Raw genomic sequence first — 21,184 nt, forward strand, 5'->3', positions numbered from 1 at the left:
GAATTTGCTCCGGAGGTCAGGGTCTGTAAGGCAGACAGTGACGTCCCATAGCTCTCGAGAGGGTGCCCTGCCTGCATCTCCTGATGCAAGCTTATCTCCCCTTTGGGCCACACATGATGTCACTGTGACAACCAGGTGCTGGAGAGCCCAGGGTTTGCACTCAGGAGAGTCAAAACTCAGGCATTTAGAAGCACCCAAGACGTGGGAGGAGGAGATGTACTAATAACAATAAGATTAGGTGAGCCACCGCCCTGGAGTGAGCAGCAGCAGTGCTCGTGAATTCAGATGTTCCTCTGCCTTCATGCGCGGAGTAACCCCTTGTTGTATCTGGGTTTCCTCCATTGCAAGTGGTGGAACTGCTGGTGCAGTTTGCCTCTTCAGGACCCGTGTAGTTTCTGGTCCTGTTTTGCAGTGGCTGGAAGACATTGTGATAATAAAAGTCTACCACCCTTAAGTAAGATCGCTGGTTCTCATTTCCATTTTAATGTCATGTCTTTAAAGATTCTTAGGTCAACAGGATGGCTCCCTGTAGGGCTGATGTTCAGACGGGCTTCCGAAGTACCCGGTTAGAGTAGGTTCTCCTTGACAGATTTCCTTGAGAGTTGTGTGTGATATAGTAGGAGCATAAATAATGTAACAAAATAGCAGCTGTATTATAAATCTGTCACTTCCAGACATATAATTTGATAAAGTGCCAATATTGATTCAGCATGGGTATGTAGATGAGGTCTCATGATGATGCTTTACTGAATGATTTTATTTACCGGAATTGATACACAGGTTTAGTGAGACACACGCTGATTCTGATAAAGTTGCTGCAGAAATATTCCCAGATAGCCTGGCCTAATGTGTTCGGTTTTGCCCCTACCCCTCTCCTGGAGCCATTCTTGTCAAGGTGATCGGTGACCTCAAAGCCACTGAATCCAGTGGCCACTGCTTATCTGACCTGACCCATTAGCAGCATTTGACACTGCTTGTCCTCTTCTTTTTTTTTTTTTTTTTTTTTGAGATGGAGTCTCGCCTTGTCGCCCAGGCTGGAGTGCAGTGGTACGATCTCGGCTCACTGCAAGCTCCGCCTCCCGGGTTCACGCCATTCTCTTGCCTCAGCCTCCGAGTAGCTGGGACTACAGGCGTGCACCACCACGCCTGGCTAGTTTTTTGTATTTTTAGTAGAGACGGGGTTTCACCGTGTTAGCCAGGATGGTCTCGATCTCCTGACCTCGTGATCTGCCCACCTCAGCCTCCCAAAGTGCTGGGATTACAGGCGTGAGCCACTGCGCTTGGCTATCCTCTTCTTTTCTTTGAAACCTTTTCTCCCCTTGGCTTCCTGGATGCCACACACTTCCAGTTCTCCTCCACACCACTGGCCGTTCCTTCTGTCTCCTTTACCGGTTCTTCATCACCCTCTTGACCTCTAAATGGTGGCGTGCCCAGGGTCCAGACCTCAGGCTTCTTCTGTACTTACTATCTCTTCTTTGGTGATAACATCCATCATTTAATGACTTTACAAAATGTCCTCCTCTTCAATAACTCCCAAATGTACTGGACTCTTCTTTGAACTTCAGATTGTTGTATCTAGCTGCTCGCCATGCCCCTGGATACCCAAAGAGCATCTCAAAAAATGCATCCCCAAGTAAGGTCTTGATTCTACCCCCACTAACCTGTCCTTCCCACAGTCTTTCTCATTTCAGTAAAAGGCATCACCATGACTCAGTGGCTCAGGCCAAGTTCTTATTTCCTCTCATCCCACATCCAATCCAACAGTAAATCTTATAGGCTTTACCTTTAAAATCTAAGCAGAATCAACTAGTTCTTACTATATCTGCTACTGCCCCCATGGTGCAAGCCATCATCATCTCTTCCCTGGACCAGTCCAATAACTTCCCTGTGCCTCTGATCACTCTGTCTGTTCTCCACACAGCAACCAGAGTGAGCCTTCTACAATCTCAGATTGTTTTGCCCCTTTACTGCAAATCTCCTAGTGGCTTCCTTCAAAATCCAAATTTCATCCAGTGTTGATACAAAGATTTTAGCATGGCTTGCAAATCCCCAAGTGATCTGGCCATCCTGGTTCTTTCTGACTTTGTCTCCCAAGTTCTCCCCATGCTCACTCTGCCCCAGCCACACTGGTTCCCTGTTCTTCCTGGGACATGCCATATGCACTTGCCTTGGGGCATTTGCACAAGAAGAGTGTCCTGCCTGGGACACCCTGCCCCCTTCCTTTGTGTCTCAGCTCAATGTCACCTCCTCAGAGAGGCCTTCCCTGGCCATCCTGTCTACAATAGCACCCCGCTCCTCTCCCTTCCTTCACATTCTACTCCCTGACCTTGATTAATTTTTCTTCATTAAGATTTCCAAATCTTATCTGTTTATATGTTTATATTTGTCTCTCCACACCAGCGTGTAAGCAGACTGTGGCTTACTGCTGTATCCAATGTGGGGACAGTGCCTGGCACATAAGGAGATGTCACTAAATACTTGTTAAATGAGTGAATCACGACCATCAGGGCTCATTTTGCTGGACTAGGCAAGATATAGGAATAAAGAAGACGGGGTTCTGCTCATCAGGTGCAGGACTGCCGCAGAGTGTGATAAAGTTCACCTCTATTGTTTGGGGAAGGAGAAGCCAGTTTCTGTAGCCTCCTGATTCTGGACATCTCCCCGTGGATGTCTCATGAGAATTTCTTAGAAGCTGGGCTTTGGGGGTAAAATTCTGACTTGTTAGGATGGACAAAATCAGGTGAAGTTTCCCACCTCTACCTCTAACCTGTTTCCTTATTTTCTTTGTTTAGCTGCTATATCAAGAATGGGCGCGCTATGGAGTGTTCTATAAGTTCCAACCTATTGACCTTATCAGGTAAGAGGTGGTAGGGAACTTTTGGAAGGATCCTGGAGATGCAAGTCCTGAAAGATGTATCATAAACATTTTGACTCTGGCAGTCTTTTGCTCACGTGGAGGGATCTTCTTTTCTAGCTTCTATGATCCCCTCGTCTGTGTCCCATGGGTGGGGAAGCAGCTGGGGACATGGGAGGGACACGGGAAGGACATGGAGTCTGTGTGGCACAAAAGATCCTGTAGATTGATAGACCATGACCTCCACCTTGAGGTCTTCAACACTGTGGTCTCTGTTCCTGTCTGTTCTTTGGGAGGGGTGCATGGAGCTGTCTCATTTCTTTTCCTTAGTCTTGTCTAGAGAAGAACCTGGATGAAGCTGATTCTTGGGTTATGCCCAAGTGCCAGTGTTGATCCAGGAAAGGGTGGATTTGGCAAATCACATTGGGAGTATGCTGGCTGGCCTGACAGAATGTGGACTTCTTATGGCTTTTCCAAATTAGAAGGGAAGAGAAACTGGGCCCTGGGATTCCTCCCTTCCTTGTTGTCACAGAATGATGTCCTGTTTTCTGGCATCTTGGACATTTCCCCAGCTTCTGTTGAACATGAGTGAAAAGTCCTTTGAAAGAACTTGCTGGAATGCCATAGGTCTGACTACTTTAAAATGGGTTCAGGGCTCTGGAAACTCAGTCTTCTGACTGGAATGTTGGGCTGCGGCACTGTGTGAAAGCACTGGGCTGAGTTTGGAGACGTGAGTTCTGGTCTGGGCCTGGCCACTAAGTGCTACCATTTCTTTGGGCAAGTCCCAATTCCTCTTTGATCTTCAGGGTCCTGGTTGTCCTAACTTGGGAGGCGAAGCTGAGGGATCTGTGGGTTCACATGGTAGAATGTGCTCATTTGGAAAAGATGGGCCGTTGGAGCCTGCAGGAGGGGGCTGCGCCATGGTGAACATGGTGGACTCACTGCCCTGCAGTCACCTAATGAGCTAATTAGTCAGTCCGAGAATAGAGCATGTTCCTGGCTGGCTGCCCTGGGCTGGGATTGTGAGAGAGGCAGCAGCCAGGAGAATCGAGTCTAGAGGGAGGAATTCCAGCTTCTTCTTGGAAAGAGAAAGCCTCATGGAGGCCAGAGTTTGGGCAGCTCACCTCCTACACAGAGATGCAGCGGCCCTCCCAGCGGACAGAGCTTGGTTGGATGTCTCTTGGAAGCAGGTGTTTGTTCCAGCTGAGGACTATGAACCAAGGTCTTGGATGGGGGAGCAGGGACATGCGGGGCCTGTGACCGAGGCTCCTTCACCCCGTCTCCCGTCCCCTGGCTGCCTTTCATGTGGCATGGGCCACCTAGACTGTTCTCTGGGCCACACCAAGGCTGATCATTCCATTCTTGGTGGGCTTTGATCTTTCTCTCTGGATCTCAAGTGGCCACCCACTGTGTCGCCTGTTTTCTCCAACTACTCATCCGTTGTTTTAAAAGTATGATTAAAAAATAAAAATTCTCCCTACCAGAGAGCCCTGTCTTTTCCCCCAGAGACTTCAGGTGACTCGCCGCCAGCTGAGTGGGAAATGGCTCCAATATGCACTCGGTTTTGGCCACCAAGGCAGCCTCACCTGCAGGGGAAGTATTGCCTTTGGAGGGGAGCCCTGCTCTGGGGCCTGGCGCTTCCTGAGGATGGAGAGCTCAAATCTGTCTAGACAGGGCACAGTGTGCTGGAGCAGGGCCGGAGGCTGTCTACAGCTCCTCACAGATCAGAAGGCCCGGAACACTCCCACGGCCCCTGGGCAAGGCCAAGGCTTGGTCAGGAGGGAGAGGAGGAAGGAACCTCAGGAGAAGGGACGCTGAGCAGCATGTGTGTGGGGAGCCAAGGCAGATGGTGGTGGTGGTTGTCATCCCAGTGGCATAAGGAACTCTCTGACCTCAAGAAACTGCTGGAAAGAGAAGTGATGGAAGGGATGGTGGTGGGGGACGCTAGGAGCAGAGGTGGGCAAGTACCTGGAAAACTTATAGAGAGAAATGTGGGCTGGAGCGTGCAGGGAGCAGCTATTGACACTCGGTGAGCTCCACACCAAAATCCTCAATTTATCCTCCTTTACCAAATGGTCCTAACTTGCTTTCCCCGATTCTGTCCAAGTCCTCTCCTTCCTCCTCTTCATGATGACACAATCTGAGACCTCAGTAATCCCTGACTGGCCTCACTCACACTTCCCACTTCCCAATCTAACTCTGAGTCTTGGGGATTCTTCTTTGGCACCATTTCTCTCTTTTGCCACTTCCTCTCCATTATTCCTGCCACCTCCTGTCGGGGCCCACCTGCCTGCAGAGTCCAGCCTGTGGCTCCCTTCTTGAGCCATCCCAGGCCCCACACCATGGCAGTTTTGCTCCATGACTAGTTACTGCCATGCATGGCACCCTCCGTGTGCCTCACAGAGAAGTTGCCCTCATATGGTCTGTGCTGGAAGAGTGACGGAGCAGGGGAATCTTGGCACAGGCGGAACATGATAATTCATGCACAGGCCTGGCCAAGGTCTTTCCCACCCATTTCTTTGGGTATTCAGCTCCTCATTTTTAGCGCCAAGCTTCTGTTCCTCCTCTGGAGCCCTGGTGCTCCTCCTCTGTGCCAATTGTTTGGAAGATTCTAAAACCTCTGTGTGAGCCATTGAGAGCTCATGGGGCGGGAGACCTGTTTGTATGTGGAAGGCCCCGGGACTAGCTCTCCTTCCCCTTCCGCAGGCCTTCAGGCCTCATTTTGAGTCTTGGGGTTTGAGACACCATTCCTGGATGTTGAAAGTCGACAGAGGGGAAGCAAGATGCCCTTCCCTGCACCCCTGGCCCCTGCCTCCACCCGGCTGCAGCGTCATTTGTGCCCAGCAGGCTGCACTGTGAGACTGCTGATGGCCTCCAGCCCCATAGGGCTCTCCTCCTGATTCTGCCTCTGCTCTGGAGACCAGGGGCCTGCAGGCCTGAGTGTGAGTGAGCCAGTATGAGAGTGTGTGTGAGTGTGAGAATGTGTTAGTGTGAGAGTGTCTCTGTGTCTTGTTTGTGTATGTACAGGAGTGGGTGTGTGTGTGAGTGAATGTGAGTGTGTGCGTGTGAGAGTGTGTGTGTGCCGGAGAATACTTGTGTCTGGGAGAGTGTGTGTATGTGAGGATGTGTGTGAGCGTGCATGAGTGAATGTGAGCGGGTGAGTGTATGTGAGCGTGTGGAATGTGTATGTGCATGCTTGTGTAGATGTGTGTGCGAGTGTGTGTGAGCGTGTGAATGAGTGTGTGAGTGTATGTGTGTGTGTGAATGAGTGTGAGTGTGTGAGTGTATGTGTGTGAGTGTATGTGTGTGAGTGGGTATGAGTGTGTTCATGAGTGTGTGTCAGTGTGAGAGTGTGAGTGTATGTGAGTGTGTGCATAAAGTGTGTATGAATGAGGATTGTGTGTAAGTTGGGTGTGTGTGAGTGTGTGAATGAGTGTGTGAGTGTGTGTGTGAGTGGGTATGAGTGTGTTCATGATTGTCAGTGTGAGAGTGTGAGTGTGTGCATAAAGTGTGTATGAATGAGGATTGTGTGTAAGTGTGAGTGTGTGTGAGTGTGTGGAGAGCTCTCTGGAAAGTTCCCTAGGGAGGTATCCAGCAGGAACCTTGATGAGCGAGTGCACCCCAATCCAGAAGACCTCCTGGGTACTTCCAGCCAGCAGCACTTGTGCCCTGGCAGAAACATGGCTTGTGACTGATAATATAAGGAATGATGCTGAGCTAGACCGAAATGGCTCTTCTAGTCCTTTAGGGAGCTGGAAGAGGGTCCTCACAGCTGGAAGAGGACATTTCTGCCTGCACTTCGCTGGTTCAATGCCCTAAAACCCAGGAGGAAAACAGCCCTTATTTTCTGGGAAAACTTGGGGACTGGAGGGCTTTTGGATTTGTACAGGTCCGATCCAGTACTAGTCAGGGCCATAATCTATCTTTTTACTAAAATTAATATCTGCTCCCAGGCTGATTTTCTTAGCTTGGACGTTTTGATATGAATGAGACAAAACCGTAGGTCTGAAGCATCTTCTGAGTTTGATTTCTCTTCTGACTATACTCTGCTGAAACTTATGTCCAAAAAGTTTATTCTAAAGCAGGTGCCGCTGCCTGCCTGTGACAGCATGGGAAAGAGAGGATTCTAGAACTGTACTCAGCTCAGAGGGATTGCAATCTGTTGACTTGTGGGAGTTCACCAAGGGGATAATGCATGGGGAGCTTCACTGTACCAAACTAGGCCTGTAGTCTGAAGAGGGGTAATGGTCCTGACTCACTCCCACCTGTTCCAGGGGTGCTCACTTCATGAGTGAGGCTTCCTGCACTTAAAGTCAGGCTCTGGGCATGAAGCCCACACATGTGGAACCTCTGGAGTTCTCTCAGAAATGGCCCAGCTTGGAGCCTTGAGATATGGAACAGCTTCCATGAGGATCTGAGAGTGATCTCTATGGGGTTACCATTTCAGGAGCCCTGGGATGGCACTATGCCCCAACCTTACTACACATCTCTACCAGCCCGCTCTAGCCTGACATGCCAGGAATGGGATCTCCCTCCTACTGCAAGGCACAGGTCACTGTCCTTGCCAGGGTTCCCCAGCACTGCTGCCAGAGACTGTGTGGTTTGATCCATCCCTCCTTGTCTCTGGGCTCCGCTGCCACCCTCCTGAACTGTGATCCATCTGAGCGCCCCCTGGAGGGAGACCGAGGAGGCTGTGTTCTTAGGAGGCTTCTCAGCAGGCCAGGTTGGGGAAGGACTGGCCAGGCCACAGCTGGGTTAGAGGAGGGAATGGAGAGAGAAAAACGTTGATCAATCCGTGATTACTTATTTCCTTAGTCCTGCTGCTTTCTCCTTGATTTTTCATTGGGATTGACAGAGGCAATTCCGCTCAACACAACACACATTCACTGATGCTTACAGTGAGCAAGTCTCTTTGCTTGGCAGTATGGGGAGGGACAACGACGATGAAGGGAGAGCTTGTGGCCTTTAAGATCTAGGAGTTATGTAGGGAGACAGATGTGTGCAGGACAGGATTCAGTGAGGGCTCTCAGGACTATAATAATGTTCAAACCTATCAGTATGGGATCACGTTTGAAGAGTAATTGCTGCCAGAGGAGTAAGACAAGACTTCCTGGAAGAAGTGGCCCTTGAATCAGAAATGTTGTTTTCTGAAGGACGACTGAGGTGAAAGAGTGTGTCTATCACTAGCCTGGACTGCCCTGTATAAGGATTTATAGTTTAGCCTAATATTAATGACTGAAAATCACATTGACTCAAAGCCAGATCCTTCCTCATTGTTGATTGGGAGTGGTGAGATCAAGAACTTGGCTTGCAGACCTTGTCTGTAAGGATTCCCTGCCAACCTGGCCCAAGTCCCTTGCTCTGCCCCACGAATTAGCAGGGAATCCAGGGTTGGAAGGAAATGAGGCTGGATGCATGAAGGGAAGCTAAGGAGAGATGACACGTGGAATCAGCACTATGGCATTTGCACGCGTCTTATCACTTGGGGGTTGGGTTTAGCTAGAAAACATTTTGCAGTCTAGAAGGAAATAATACCTCATAGGCTTGAAGACTATTCTTCCTTTACCTCTGAGGGTGTGAGAGAAGGCAGACAGAAAAAAGCAGCAGCAGCTGGTTGAGGTGAAGCAGAAACAAGGATGATTATGTTCTGTGCTGTTACATTCTGGTCCATTTTATAGATCAGGATATAAGTTATGCTGTTAATCCCATCAAACTGTGGAAAGGCTCTGCTACAGTCTCCTTTCTCTCATTTCCTCCACGGAGTGCTACTCTCCTCCAATTGTACCCTTTCAGAAGGAAGGCTGTTGGTCTTGTGGTTGACCATGGAAACAGGAGCTGGAGTACAATGCTACCAGCTCCAGTTCAAGGTGGCAGCTAATGACTGTGTTGGTCTTCTGAGGGTGGCTGTCTAGCCTCACAACAGCCTTCCAGAGATGGTGGCTCCTGTTTTAAACTTTTCATCCTTCTTCCTGTCATATCAGCCACATGATACAGATGGTGGATCCCAAGGCACCAGGAGGCTCCACAAGTTCCCCGTGGCCACCTGGAATTCCAGGGCAGAGCTGGGGAAGGAAGGAGCTGTCTGGCATCAGCTCATTGCCTCCTGGATCAGCTTATGTCATTCCCCAGGGAGGAAAAACTGATATTAGTCTGAAAAATATGATAAGCTATGTATTTGTGCTATCTTGGCCCTATTGTACAATAAGCTTTCAATTATCCAGAACCTCTAGGAACAAACCATAGCGTCACAGAGACAAATGAAGCTTAGAGGTCAGACAGTTGGATACCTGGCCCTGGAAGGAAGGAATGAAGAATTTTTCTTGCAGCATATTCATCTAGCAAATGCCCAGCCTCTGCTTGATTTTTCTTGGAATAGGGAGCACCTTACCTCTGGGACAGTTTGTTTCTCTGTTGGGCATTTCTAGCCCCTAGGAAGTCATGAACTAGAAGGAAAACTCTGCTGTTTTCCCTAATATTGGTCTTAGTTCTGCTTCCTGGAGCTGCACAGAACAAGTGTACCCTGTTGTATAGGCCAACCCATTAAATATTTGAAAATAACTATTGTGTTCACAACAGTGCTCGTATATCTAAGCTTTCTTTCCCACACCCCATATACTCCTAGGCCTTTCTGCATTTTCATATCAACATGTGTTCCCCACACAGACTTATCATTGTGATCGTCTTTCTTGGGACTCACTGGTGGTGAAAGTAGGAAGAGGAGGAGCCTTACATACACCTCGCTGAAGCAGTTAAGCCAACACATATTTTGCACTATCAGACACTGATCCTGGGGATACGGAGATGATGTAAGCATGACCCCACCCTCAGGGAGCTTGAGTTCAAAGTGAAATGTCCATGCTTGCCGATGACCACTGGGTTTTCTGGAGGCTGATGGAGAAAATTTATAGAAGGTAGCTGTGAGGCTGTAGGAAAACATCATATGGAAAAGATCACGAGGGAAAGTTGGCCCTCGACTAGCCATTTGTGATGATAGGCTCAGAGGTATCAGCTCTGCATCAGGCAGAGATCTTTGGGGATGATTGTAACTCTTTCTAGAAACATCACTGTGATGTGATGCAGCACCGTAGATCCCTTGAATTCTCAGAATACTTTTGAAAACCAAACTAGGATTGCATCACTCAGTGATTTACCAAATCATGGTAAAACCTCACATGTGTCTGACTTAGGTCATCACACCTAAAGAAAACATAACCAGGCTGGGACTGTGTCACAGACGGAAAAGTAATGTGATCAAGGATTTGGAGAGGCATCTTTATAATGTTGGACTTAAACAAGTAAGAGTTCCCTATCTTGGAACAAAATGGAGAAGGAGTGAGGCTGACAGTCAAATGATGGATAGTGTGCCTGTGTATGTGTTTATAAAACCCTGACGTACCTGCCCAGGGACATTCCTTTAGACCAGGAACAGTGAGTTAAGAGAGAAAAGAACTCAGTTTTACCTCCAGATTTGTTTCCAGTTGATGTAATATTTGGGCAAGTCATTCTCTCTTGAGCCTCAATTTTCTCAGCTATGAAATAGGGATGATAGCACCTGTGCTACCTGCCCACAGTATTACTGTGAGGATTCAGATGAAGAGCTGTACAACTACTGTGATGATGGCTGTAGGTCTCGTTAAATCAATAAAAATTTATTGACTCCCTGTGGGGGAAATTATAATATTCATTAAAGTGGTGGACTATCATATGCTTCCTTAGCTTAAGAGCTTTGACAAATATTGTATAATCATATTGTATGACTGTAAATCAATACACTGTATGCATTTTCTGCCTGTGACCTCTGTGCCCCACAGCAACCTTGTGAAGTGGGTACTGTTATCTTCATTTCACAGGCAAGGATACTGAGGTCAGTGAAGTAAAGGCTGCCCAAAGCCACAGAGCAAGCTCATCTGGAATTCAAACCCAGGCCTGTCTAACTCTAGAAACTTTTAGTTTTTTCACAGTACTCTGTAGCTGAAGGTGCCACAGAGTTTCCATTCAGCGGATTTCAGGCCAGCTGGGTTTCCAGCCCTCTGGTGTTAATCCCTTTGATAACCCATCTCCCAGGGAAAAACCGTAGCGTGGTCTTCTGGTATGGGCCGCATGCTGACGGTAGTCGACCTTGGCTTATAATGGGGCCATCGTTATGTACATCCCTCTTTGTGCCTAGCGTGAGTAACGTCTCACTCTCAGGGCCTCTGTTCAGCAACCCCAGAATGCCATGTTTTTGATTTTTCATTTCTATTTTTTTATGATCTTTTTTTTTTTTTTCTGACTCCTTCCATGTTGTCAGATTGTCAGCTGTCACTTCTTGCTTTTGTCAACTGAGTAGCTTCTGTTCCCAATTCTAATTTACTGCTTTGTCTCAGTTGCAGCTTCGGCAACCAGACACCCAAGCAAGTTAGCACTGTGCACAAGTAAGCCGCTTCCACGGTTCATCCTGGAATCTGGCTTCTGTCGAGTGGCGGAACTTTTAGAGGGCCTGCTTTTGTGCTGGAAATGTCTGTTTCTGCTTCCCAGTGAGGGTGAAATGATGTTTCTGAAGTTCAAGGGGCCTCAGCACTGGGACCAGAGTGAGGATGCTACAGCAGGGGGCCCTCACTATGAAGAGCTGTATTTTTGCCCCCCTTGCTTGTTTGGGGAGGTCATGAAAAATCCACCCTATCATATATTTTTCTTAAAAATAGAGCTCTGAGTCTGTTAACAGCGCAACAGTCAGTCCCTGCATCAGGATCTGCTGAATGCAGAGCTTTGTACTGGGTGTGGTATTGAAGCCTCAAAGAAGGGGGAAAATGGGATCTTGAAGGGTACTGATGGGACACAAGGTACTCACAAAAGAAAACTTCTCGGGTAGGTCACAGAGCTGTCAAGTAGCTTCCAACGGTAACTAATACACAAAGCTGTGTGTAGCAGTGCTGGGCAAGATAGAGGCTTTGAAGGACTTAGTAACTGGCTTCAGGGTAGCAGATCACACAAAAATGAGATGTATGAGATAGGTGAGTTTTAAGCAGAAATCAGAGATTTGAAGGAGAGAAGAAATATGGTTGGGGGATTTACAAGATTGGGATTTAAGCGTTCTTGGTCAGGAGATATTGAGGTAAGAGACTTGAGAAGGGGCTAAGGCAGAAGAATGAGAAGAAAGCACTGGGGCTGAGCTAGACAGGGGACATGATGGTAGGGGAATTTCAGGAGAGGATCTCAGGTGGTTTCTCTGGAATTTAGGCAGGTGGAAAAACAGAGGGCTTAAGGAAGGCTTTCATGTCTCATTGTATTCCCAGCTGGACAGGTAAGAGTAGGCACAAGGAGTTTCAGTTCTTCCCTCATCTCTCCTGGGCAGTCTCTGGGCAAGTCATTCAGCCCCTTCAGACCCGTTGAAGTTCCTCTCCCTATAGTTGCGTCTCTTCTACAAAATCTCTAGCCTGCATGATGGCAGGTGCAGTTCTGTCTGTGGGAATCAAGACCTCAGGTAGACCTGAGGGACTGATCTTGCCTTAGAAGGAACAAGGGGACTGGCGTCGGGTGAGTTACCAGGGACACGGCTCAACTGTTTGATCCCGGGAGCCACTGTTGGACCACATGTTCCTGGAACCCCTGAGCGCCTCAGTCCTGCTAATCGTATTCCCTGGAGTGATGTTCTCCACCCACACCACATGGCTATGTAACCAACATAAACAGAAAACGTCTTAACACATTGAATAACATCAGCGGAACACACGTTACAACAACCGCCTCAAGATAGCTAAATTTAATTAGCCCGGCATGCCCAGGCTTTTTGTACAGGCACATGCCTCTGTTTTAGAAACAGAAAACCACAGCATTTTGTGGGTCTGGAAGTCACAAACATAAGAAAGGAAAAAAAAAAAAAAAATACACAAACCTTCAAGATCCCTGCCTGGGAGACTGCTATCTTCTAGTACCTTCTTGGGATTATCTCAAGGTATTCAAAGATGTTGACTGTTGGGTAGCTGCCAGGAATTACTGCCTGCCTCTGGCAAATTGATTGGCTTAGCCGTGAAGAGATTGGGGAGCTCAGCCTTAGCCACTCAGCCTGCAGTAAGGACTCGGGAAACCCTCAGAGCTGTAGGCTCAGCCTCATTGGTTTCTTTCATACAGTCCATATTCAACTGAACCTAGTCAAGAGAGACAGGGGATCGGAGGACTGGGATTTTTAACTTTTCATTTGAACATTTTAGTCTGGATGAGGGCAATGGTGTAATTTCCAGCTGTCATCAACTGTAACAAAATGGCAGCAATTCCTTAGGCTGACATTCTGCCCAGTCCTCAGCCCTGGGGCAGGAAGGCAAGCTGCATGGCAGAGAGAAGCGAATCAGCCGTGTATTAAGGGTGTCCCTGCCCTACTCAGAGGCCCTGCATCTCCTGAAAGCCTCAGCTGGTGCCTCGCGTAGATCTCTCTGACTGTGCTTCAGTCCCTCTCCTTTTGTTCATCCTGCAGTGATCCCTTCTTTGTCCAGTCCCATGAGATGACATTCCTTTTAGAAATACTAGCTCTTTTGACTTCTGTGGATTAAGAAGGTTAGGTCTCCCATGCTGTGGCAGCCAGCTAGCAGCATCAGGCGCATCTTTATGGGGATGACACAAAAGAAAAAGAAGGCAGAGCCCCCAGACTCTAGACCTCTCAGCATCCAGGTGGGACAAAGACTTGATGTTTTAGGAAAGAGATTTAAGAAACATGTACTTCAGGCCGGGCACGGTGGCTCACGCCTGTAATCCCAGCACTTTGAGAGGCTGAGGTGGGCGGATCACCTGAGGTCAGGAATTCAAGACCAGCCTGGCCAACATGGCGAACCCTGTCTCTACTAAAAATACAAAAATTAGCTGGGTGTGGTGGCGAGCACCTGTAATCCTAGCTACTCAGGCGCCTGAGGCAGGAGAGTCGCTTGAACCCTGGAGGCAGAGGTTGTAGTGAGCCAAGATTGAGACACTGCATTCCAGCCTGGGTGACAGAGCGAGACCCCATCTCCAAAAACAAAAACAAAAACAAAAAACAAACATATAATTCAGTTCAACTTAATCCGGTCTATTCATGGAGCACCTTCTCTGTGCCAGGCACTGTACTAAGTGCTGGAGTTAAAGTGATGAACAAGATAGATATGGACTGATGGTGGACAGTTAGATAATTTACCATCTTACTGGGTACACTTTTTGGAGTGAAAGTGAGAGCTATTAATAATGATTGGTGTGTACTAGTCAACTATTATTACATTAATGTTGCATAACAAACGATCCCAGGGTCAGTAGCTTATAACAAAGGTCATTTCTGTATTGTGTTCATGTGTCTTTGGGTTGAATGGGAAAGCTCTGTTTCAGGCTGAGGGTTAGTTGGGCCTGGCTCTGGGCTGTGCATTGTGTTTAGTTTGCCCCAGGTCTGCACATTTTGCTTAGATCAACGGCTTCTGGGACACATTCTGCTCACAGAGAATCAACCGAGCACAGAAAGAATGAAAATGTGAAGGACTTCTTGCGGTACCTGCTGACATCTCACATTTGCTCGCATTCCATTGGCCAAAGCAAGTCATGTGGCCAAGCACAAATCCATGGAACCGGGAAGGCTAGTATAGGAGTTCATATTTACTGACACAAATCCAGTCTGCCACACTGCAACAACAGGTAAAAGGCAGGACTGTCTCAGGCACATCTGGACCCATGGTCCAGCTGGGTCTGGCCTCAACAGAGCTTATGACCTAGCGGGGGAGACAGTGCATAGTTAATCAGAAGCGTGACACAGATTACTAGAGAGGAGGATAGAAGTGTAATGGGAGTAGAGATGTAAGGCCATCCAACCTAATTGGAGATCTCCCTGAGGAAGTGACATTTAAACTAATAAGATTTGCCGGATGGGTCAAAACAAAAATGATCCGGGCAAAGATGAGGGAAATAATGACAACAGCTAACAGTTAGATGCTTGCTGTGTGGCAGGCACTGTTCTACCCCTTCGCATTTGCTAACTCACAACACCCCGTCAAGATAGATACTATCATCTTCCTTCTACAGAAGAGGAAATTGAAGCACAAAGAGATTATTAAGTGGCCCAAAGTCACATGGTTAGTGAGAGAGGTAGGATCTGAACTCCTGAGTCTGGCTTCTCCACCATGTATAGCCCCACTGCTGGGGGAGGGCACTGGGATGCTGGAGCTTCAGCTCTGTAGTGGAGGTACTTGTGGGGAGCCAGATCATGGAGGAGCTTTTGGGCTGGTTAGGGATTTTGGACTGTACCCCAAGGAAAGGGTACATCATTGAAACCTTTGGCTTATGTGGGTGCCTGTGTGTGGGTGGTGCTGGCATGGCCCGTTGTCATCAGTTGAAGGATCAGGGGTTTGCTTCTGGTTGGGGCACCAGAAAGGAACTGGGATTGTGGTTTTTGTGTCTAACAGGATGGTTTCCTCCTACATGCCCTTTGTCTTGCAGAAGGACTTGTGGGCAGCCTGGCTGTCGTGACTCTGAGCCCAGAGCCTCTTGTCTCTTCTTCTCCTCATCCCCCTGACATCATAAGTAACCTATGGTCTCACCAGGTTGTGCTCCAGCGGACATGAGGCATCTCTCCCTGCTCACCCATGGTGGTTGCATTAATGGGAATGTGAATGACTGCTGTGAATATATCACTCAGCCTGTACTCATCAAGGGCCAGTTTACCATGCCCTTTGTGTGCATGATCTAACTGAATCGTCATGGTGACTCTACGGAACTTGGCACAATCCTCGTCCCCATCATTTTCAAGATGAGACACCGAGTAGACAAGTCACTTGCCCCAAATCCCAATCAGTTTGACACCAGAGCCTATTATCTTAACTGCTTTGCTCCACTTTAAGGGAAGAGCACTGTGTTGATGAGACATGCAGACAACTCCCGGGGAGGTGGTGGGGAGGCGGAGAATATGATTGGATGTGCAGCTGTGATGGCAAAGGGACTCTAGGAGGTTTTGGAGCAAAACAGACCTGTTTCCTTAAGTGAGGGGGGCTTGCCATAGATCTTGAAGGCTTAGGAATTTTAGGTCTGGGAGGGGTCTTAAAACCCACCCAGGCTCGTCTTCTCACTCTATAAGGGACTGAAATCCTCTACTAGAGCTAAGGAGGCAAGGGGACAGGGATATCGTGTCTGAGGCCACTTTCAAATGAAGGGCCTTTAATGTGTGCCACTGTAACCCACTGAAGTTTAATACAGACACTACTGACCCAGAAGTTAGAAGAATGTGTGGAGTCAGAGGTGGCGCATGACACTCCAGGTAGGTCTAATTATACATCGCCTTCCTCACCTAAAAAGGAAGGGTAGACCAGGTGCTCTAGTGCATTCCTTCCAGGACTAACTTTCTACGGTCCTTCAGAGATGGAATCTCAATCCTGAAGCTGGTCTGGGGGCAGGGCCTAGGATCTCATAGGGAGGCCAAGTTGAACCAGGGATTGGAATCAAAGAGTCTGGACCTCGTTGCAGACTTCATCCATTGGAAGCACCACCCCAGGGGCACTGCCCCCTGTCCCCTCAATCAAGTTCCTGGATTTCTGCCTTCCTCTCCCCCAGCCTCTCCCCCTTCCTGAACACCCCCATCTCTGTTTTCTTTGCCTCTCTGGCTTTGATCACATCTGGAGCGTTTTGTCGAGTTGATGAGTATGTGTTTTCCTGTTGGGACACATGGTGTGTATCAGGGGCACTTAAGGAGCTCTGGACGATGACTGGAAAAGTCTGCGTGGCATCTCAGGGGCTGCTGGCCTGGAGGGTAGATGGCAGCTGCATGGCAAGGGGACCTGGCATGAAGGCCAAGATACTCTCTGGGAAGGCCCAGGGGCCCAGCCTGGGAACTGCTGCTCCAAATGGCTTTGAGTTGTCCCGTGGGGGTGGTGCATGGGAACTGTGTGTGTGTGTGTGTGTGTGTGTGTGTATACAAAAGGACTGGAAGGGCTCCCTTGTCTTGTTGCCATTGGATGCTGCCTTCAATATTTTCTCTTCATGGTAACTGGAGCTGTTATCTGCACAACCAGTGACATAAACCAATGGTGTGTTGCCTATAGGTGGACAGTGAGTGATGGATTTAATATGGGGTGCTCTGTCTGTGAGAAGTGACAGTAACCTCCAGCATGGGCTGGCAGGGCCAGTGAGCAGTGAAGAAGGATGAGACGTGGGCTTCCCGTGGCGAATGAGCTGGGAACATGCCCAATGCTGTGACTCCTCCTTGCTGTCCCCCAGTATCCCCCGAGGATTTATCCCCAGGCTTTATAGCTGCGTGTTTCTCCCTCTAAGCCTCTCGCTGGTCCTCTTGAATTTTTTCCTCCTCTCTCCTCCAATAACCCTAAGCCTTCACCCCTTTTCCCTCTCATCCCCTATCTTTACCAATCCATCCCAGCTACTCTCTTTCCATTCACTTCAAGTGACATCTTCCAGCCTTGGGGACAAGTTACTGGTCTGGGCCTGCTGGAGATGATCTTAGAAAGTGATAGATGGTATTTATCGGTCCAGGGCAGGGGTGGAGCTGGGGAATGCCATGCAGAGTTCAGCCTGGAAGGTTGTTTATACTCTTGCAACTCCAGCAGAGAGCAGCCCTGTATATCCGTGGCTCAAATTAAATTGCAGATGCCCCTGAACTCGGGGTTAGGAACATAAACAACTGGTGAGTTGCAGACTTCAAGCAATGAGCAAACTCGGCAGGGGAGAGGACTGGTGAAGAGCTGGTTGGCGGTGGATTTTTCCAATTGATGTTTTTCCAGGAGGCTTCTCTGACTTCTTGCATTCCAGGGACCAGAGCACTTGTCTTGAACAGCACATCTGGGTAGTGTGGCTCCTCCTTGGTTGTAAGGCAGTGAGGGGAGACTTCCCAGCCCTTCTTTCATTTAATTTGTCCTGCTCTGGGAGAAGGTTTAGAAAGAGGGTAGAGAACTCAGTGACAGGCCCAGGGAGTCACATCGGGGAAGTCTCTGGCATTTAGACCTTTGCTTTGCGGCAGAGTCCAAGAGGCCAAGCCTGAGCTCAGGATGCTTTGATGGGGACTTAAGTTTGCCTGGATTGGCCCCTCCAGTGCAGGAAGTAAGCAGCCACCCCTGTGGCATAGCTGGCTCACTCATTAACTCACTTATCATTTCAGTCTACTCAATGATTCAACAAACACCTACACTGTGGCAGGAACCAGCTCAGACAGTGGTAACAAAACATCCTGGCCCTCAAGGAGCTTATAGTCAAGTTGGAAAAGATGATTAATAAGTCAGCCAACAGCCTGATGAATGGTGAGACACAATATGTAGTGTGGCTCTTGGACACACACAAGAAGGGCTTCTGAATCCATCAGAGAAGGCCTCCTGGAAGGTTCAATGCTGAGCTGTTTTGAATAATGAATTGCTATGAGTTGGGTATAGAGAGGGGGATGGACATTCCAGATGGGGGGAATAGCATGAATTAAGGCATGAAAGGTTGAAAAAGCACAATTGTTGAGGGGTTACAAGTAGCTGACTGTGGCTGGAATGAAGAGTGTGCATGAGTTTAGGGTGGGATGTGAGGCAGGAGAGGCAGGCAAGGTCAGATTGTGAGATTGTGGCTACTCAGCTAAAGTGATGTAGAAGGATTTTAAGTAGAAAAGTGGTAAGGTAAAGCTTTAAGGATGTTATTTGAGGGATAGGAAAAGTTGCCCGTAGTTACTTTTCCCAGAAGTAGGTCATAGCCAGTGCAAAGCAGGGCCTTGTGGATGTGGGGCATAGGCTGGACCCCTAGTGGGAGAAGGGGTTCCAGAGTGGGAGAAGAATGATAGCTTCTTGAGAAGGAAACCTCAGATGAGGAAGGCAAGGCGCAGGAAAGGAAACTCTATAGCCCAGGACCACATAGCTAATTAGTACCAGAGCTGGGCCTTCTGAGTGACAGCCAAACAGAAATGATGACTTCACAGCCTTGCTCAAGGGTGGCCCTGTCTTCTCCATTTTTAACATTACCTGTTACCTGGTGAAATGAGCGGCAGGAGTATTCATGGGAATGTTTATACAAAGTGCTCAAGCAGACTGTACATTCACCATCACCCTGGCAGTTTGCCATGATACTTCCGAAGAGCTGGGTTGGCTTGTTTGTGTTTCATCTCTTTCTGTTCCCTGTTCCCCTCGGGGTAGAGATTATGAAGAACAAAGGTGGGACTGATTCCTCCATCAAGAGGGCTGTGTCATGGGCTCTAGTCACTTGCTCTGGGTCCTTGAGAATAGGAGGCATACCTACCCGATTTTCAGCTGTTGCCCATCTGGGTGAAGGTTATCTTGAGAGATAACAGAATCAAGATTTGAAGTGTGCTTGACAAGATGAAACCATGAGCCAAAACCAACAAGATGAAATGTAATCATGACAAATGTAAAGTCAATTAGCATGCAGGACAGAAAGGTCTGATTTGGCAGGCATTTGTGTGAGAGATGGGGAGTGGAGGTGAGTTAAGCACCCCTGAGCATGAGCTCTCAGTGTGTTGCTAAAATATGAACTTGTCTCACACTAACATAAAGAACTTGTTGGATGTAGATTATAGGTAACTGTGGGTTATCACCTTTGAGCTGTCAGTCCACCAAGGAGGACTGTGCTCCGTTCTGGGATCCCATCTGAAGTGGTAGATTGGCTGTAGGGAAGATACACAGATGTGGCATTCTCTGATCTCAGGGAAGATTTCTGCTAGTAGACAGTTTTAAGATTGGGCTCAAAAGATGTTTTAAAAGCATTAAATGTAGATGTTTTCCATTGGAGCCCATGCTATCTAGCTGTCTTCAACTCCCAGAATCCCCTGTTGTCTTATAGCCAATCCAGTGGCTTACGTTTCCATGATTCCATTTAAACTTGTGACCTTTGGGTTAAAGCAATGGCTCCCAGCTCTAGCAGCACACCAGAATCACCTGAGAAACCTGTAAAATACAGATTTCCTACGTCTACATCTGGCCATGATGGAGGGAGTAACTGGTGCAGGACTAGCTTTTCTGCCATCACCAACTGGAAACCTGATTAAAAAAATACAATAACTGTTGTCAGATGTTAGACAATAGGCGGGTAATCCCTGAAAAAAACAAGGTTCGTCCTACGGTGGCTCTGAACAAGTCCTAGATAAAATAGCAAGATAGGTAGGAGACTTAAATCCATAATGACAATTACATTAAGTATAAATGGCCTAAACATCAAAATTAAGGGGTAGAAATGGCCAGATTTAATAAAAATGCAATACCCAATTATATGCTGTTTACTAGAAACACACTTCAAATATACAGGCATAGATATGTTAAAGGTTTGAAAAATGTTCTGCCGTATAAACACTAATTAAAAGAAAGCTAAAGTGGCTATATTAATATCAGACAGTAGGGTCTGGGAAAAGAATATTACCAGACATATGGATAATATTTATATTGACAAAGGGTTAATTCATTAAGAAGACATAAAAATCCTAAATGTGTGTTCCTAATAACAGAGCTTCAAAATAGATGGAGCAATAATTGACAAAATGAAAAGGAGAAATAGACAAATCAGTTACATTTGGTGATACCATCTTTTTCGGTAGTTGGTAGACCAAATAGATGATCATTAAGGTTATAGTAGACTTGAACAATATTATGAATGAACTTGTCCTAATTGATATTTATAGAATACTGCACCCAAACTGCAGCAGAAACATTATTTTCACGTGCACATGGACCATTTACCAAGACAGAACATATTCTAGCCTATAAAACAAGTTCCAATGATTTTAAAGAATTGAGATCATACAGCATATATCCTCAGACCACAATGGAATTAATTAAATTAGAGATCATTAACAAAAAGGCCACCCAACAAGTCATCTTGTCTGCTGCCTTTCATTTATGCAGACCATACCTCTTTCATCTGTTGCAAGCTGACCTAACCTATTGCACTTACATATAATTCTTTTTTGACAGACAATGGTGGTCCTTGAAGAAGTATTAAAATAAGTTATATTTATTGACTAAACATTTATTAGCAGCATGAAAAAGAAGTAGTTCATATGACCTTTTTCAGGGTGCCCAAATTTACTGTTCTTTTATGTTCTCTGATCGTCTCTTTGCCTAAAAGATTTACTCCAGGCAAACATCTCAATCCTAGAGATAGAACTTGGTCAGTCTTGTAACCAATGTCAGAGAAACAGAATCCAGAGACTCAGCTAGGCACAGGGCCATTTAGTGGCTTAGCCTGGAGCACCACCCCTGAGTTCAAAGGGTACAGGCCTCATAGATATTAATTAGCAAGAGTGAGGAGTATGTATGGAATATGTCTGGCCAGTTCATATTATTTGAATATCTCCAATTTCACCAAATGAGAGCCCTTTTCTAACATTTATGATGCTAGTCAACGGGCCATTATCTTCATCCA

General features: G+C 47.3%; 1 protein-coding gene across 1 annotated transcript in view; it reads left to right on the plus strand.

The window, feature by feature from the left end:
• The window catches only part of ANO2 (anoctamin 2), a 364,008-nt gene that overhangs the window by 127,498 nt on the left and 215,326 nt on the right, over window positions 1–21,184 (plus strand). The window contains exon 9 of the mRNA XM_025401723.1: window positions 2,793–2,857. Coding sequence (XP_025257508.1) covers window positions 2,793–2,857 — 65 coding nt within the window. The remainder of the gene's footprint in view (window positions 1–2,792; window positions 2,858–21,184) is intronic.

This window comes from Theropithecus gelada, chromosome 11 (genome assembly GCF_003255815.1).
Source record: "Theropithecus gelada isolate Dixy chromosome 11, Tgel_1.0, whole genome shotgun sequence".
In the NCBI taxonomy this organism is placed as follows: domain Eukaryota; kingdom Metazoa; phylum Chordata; class Mammalia; order Primates; family Cercopithecidae; genus Theropithecus; species Theropithecus gelada.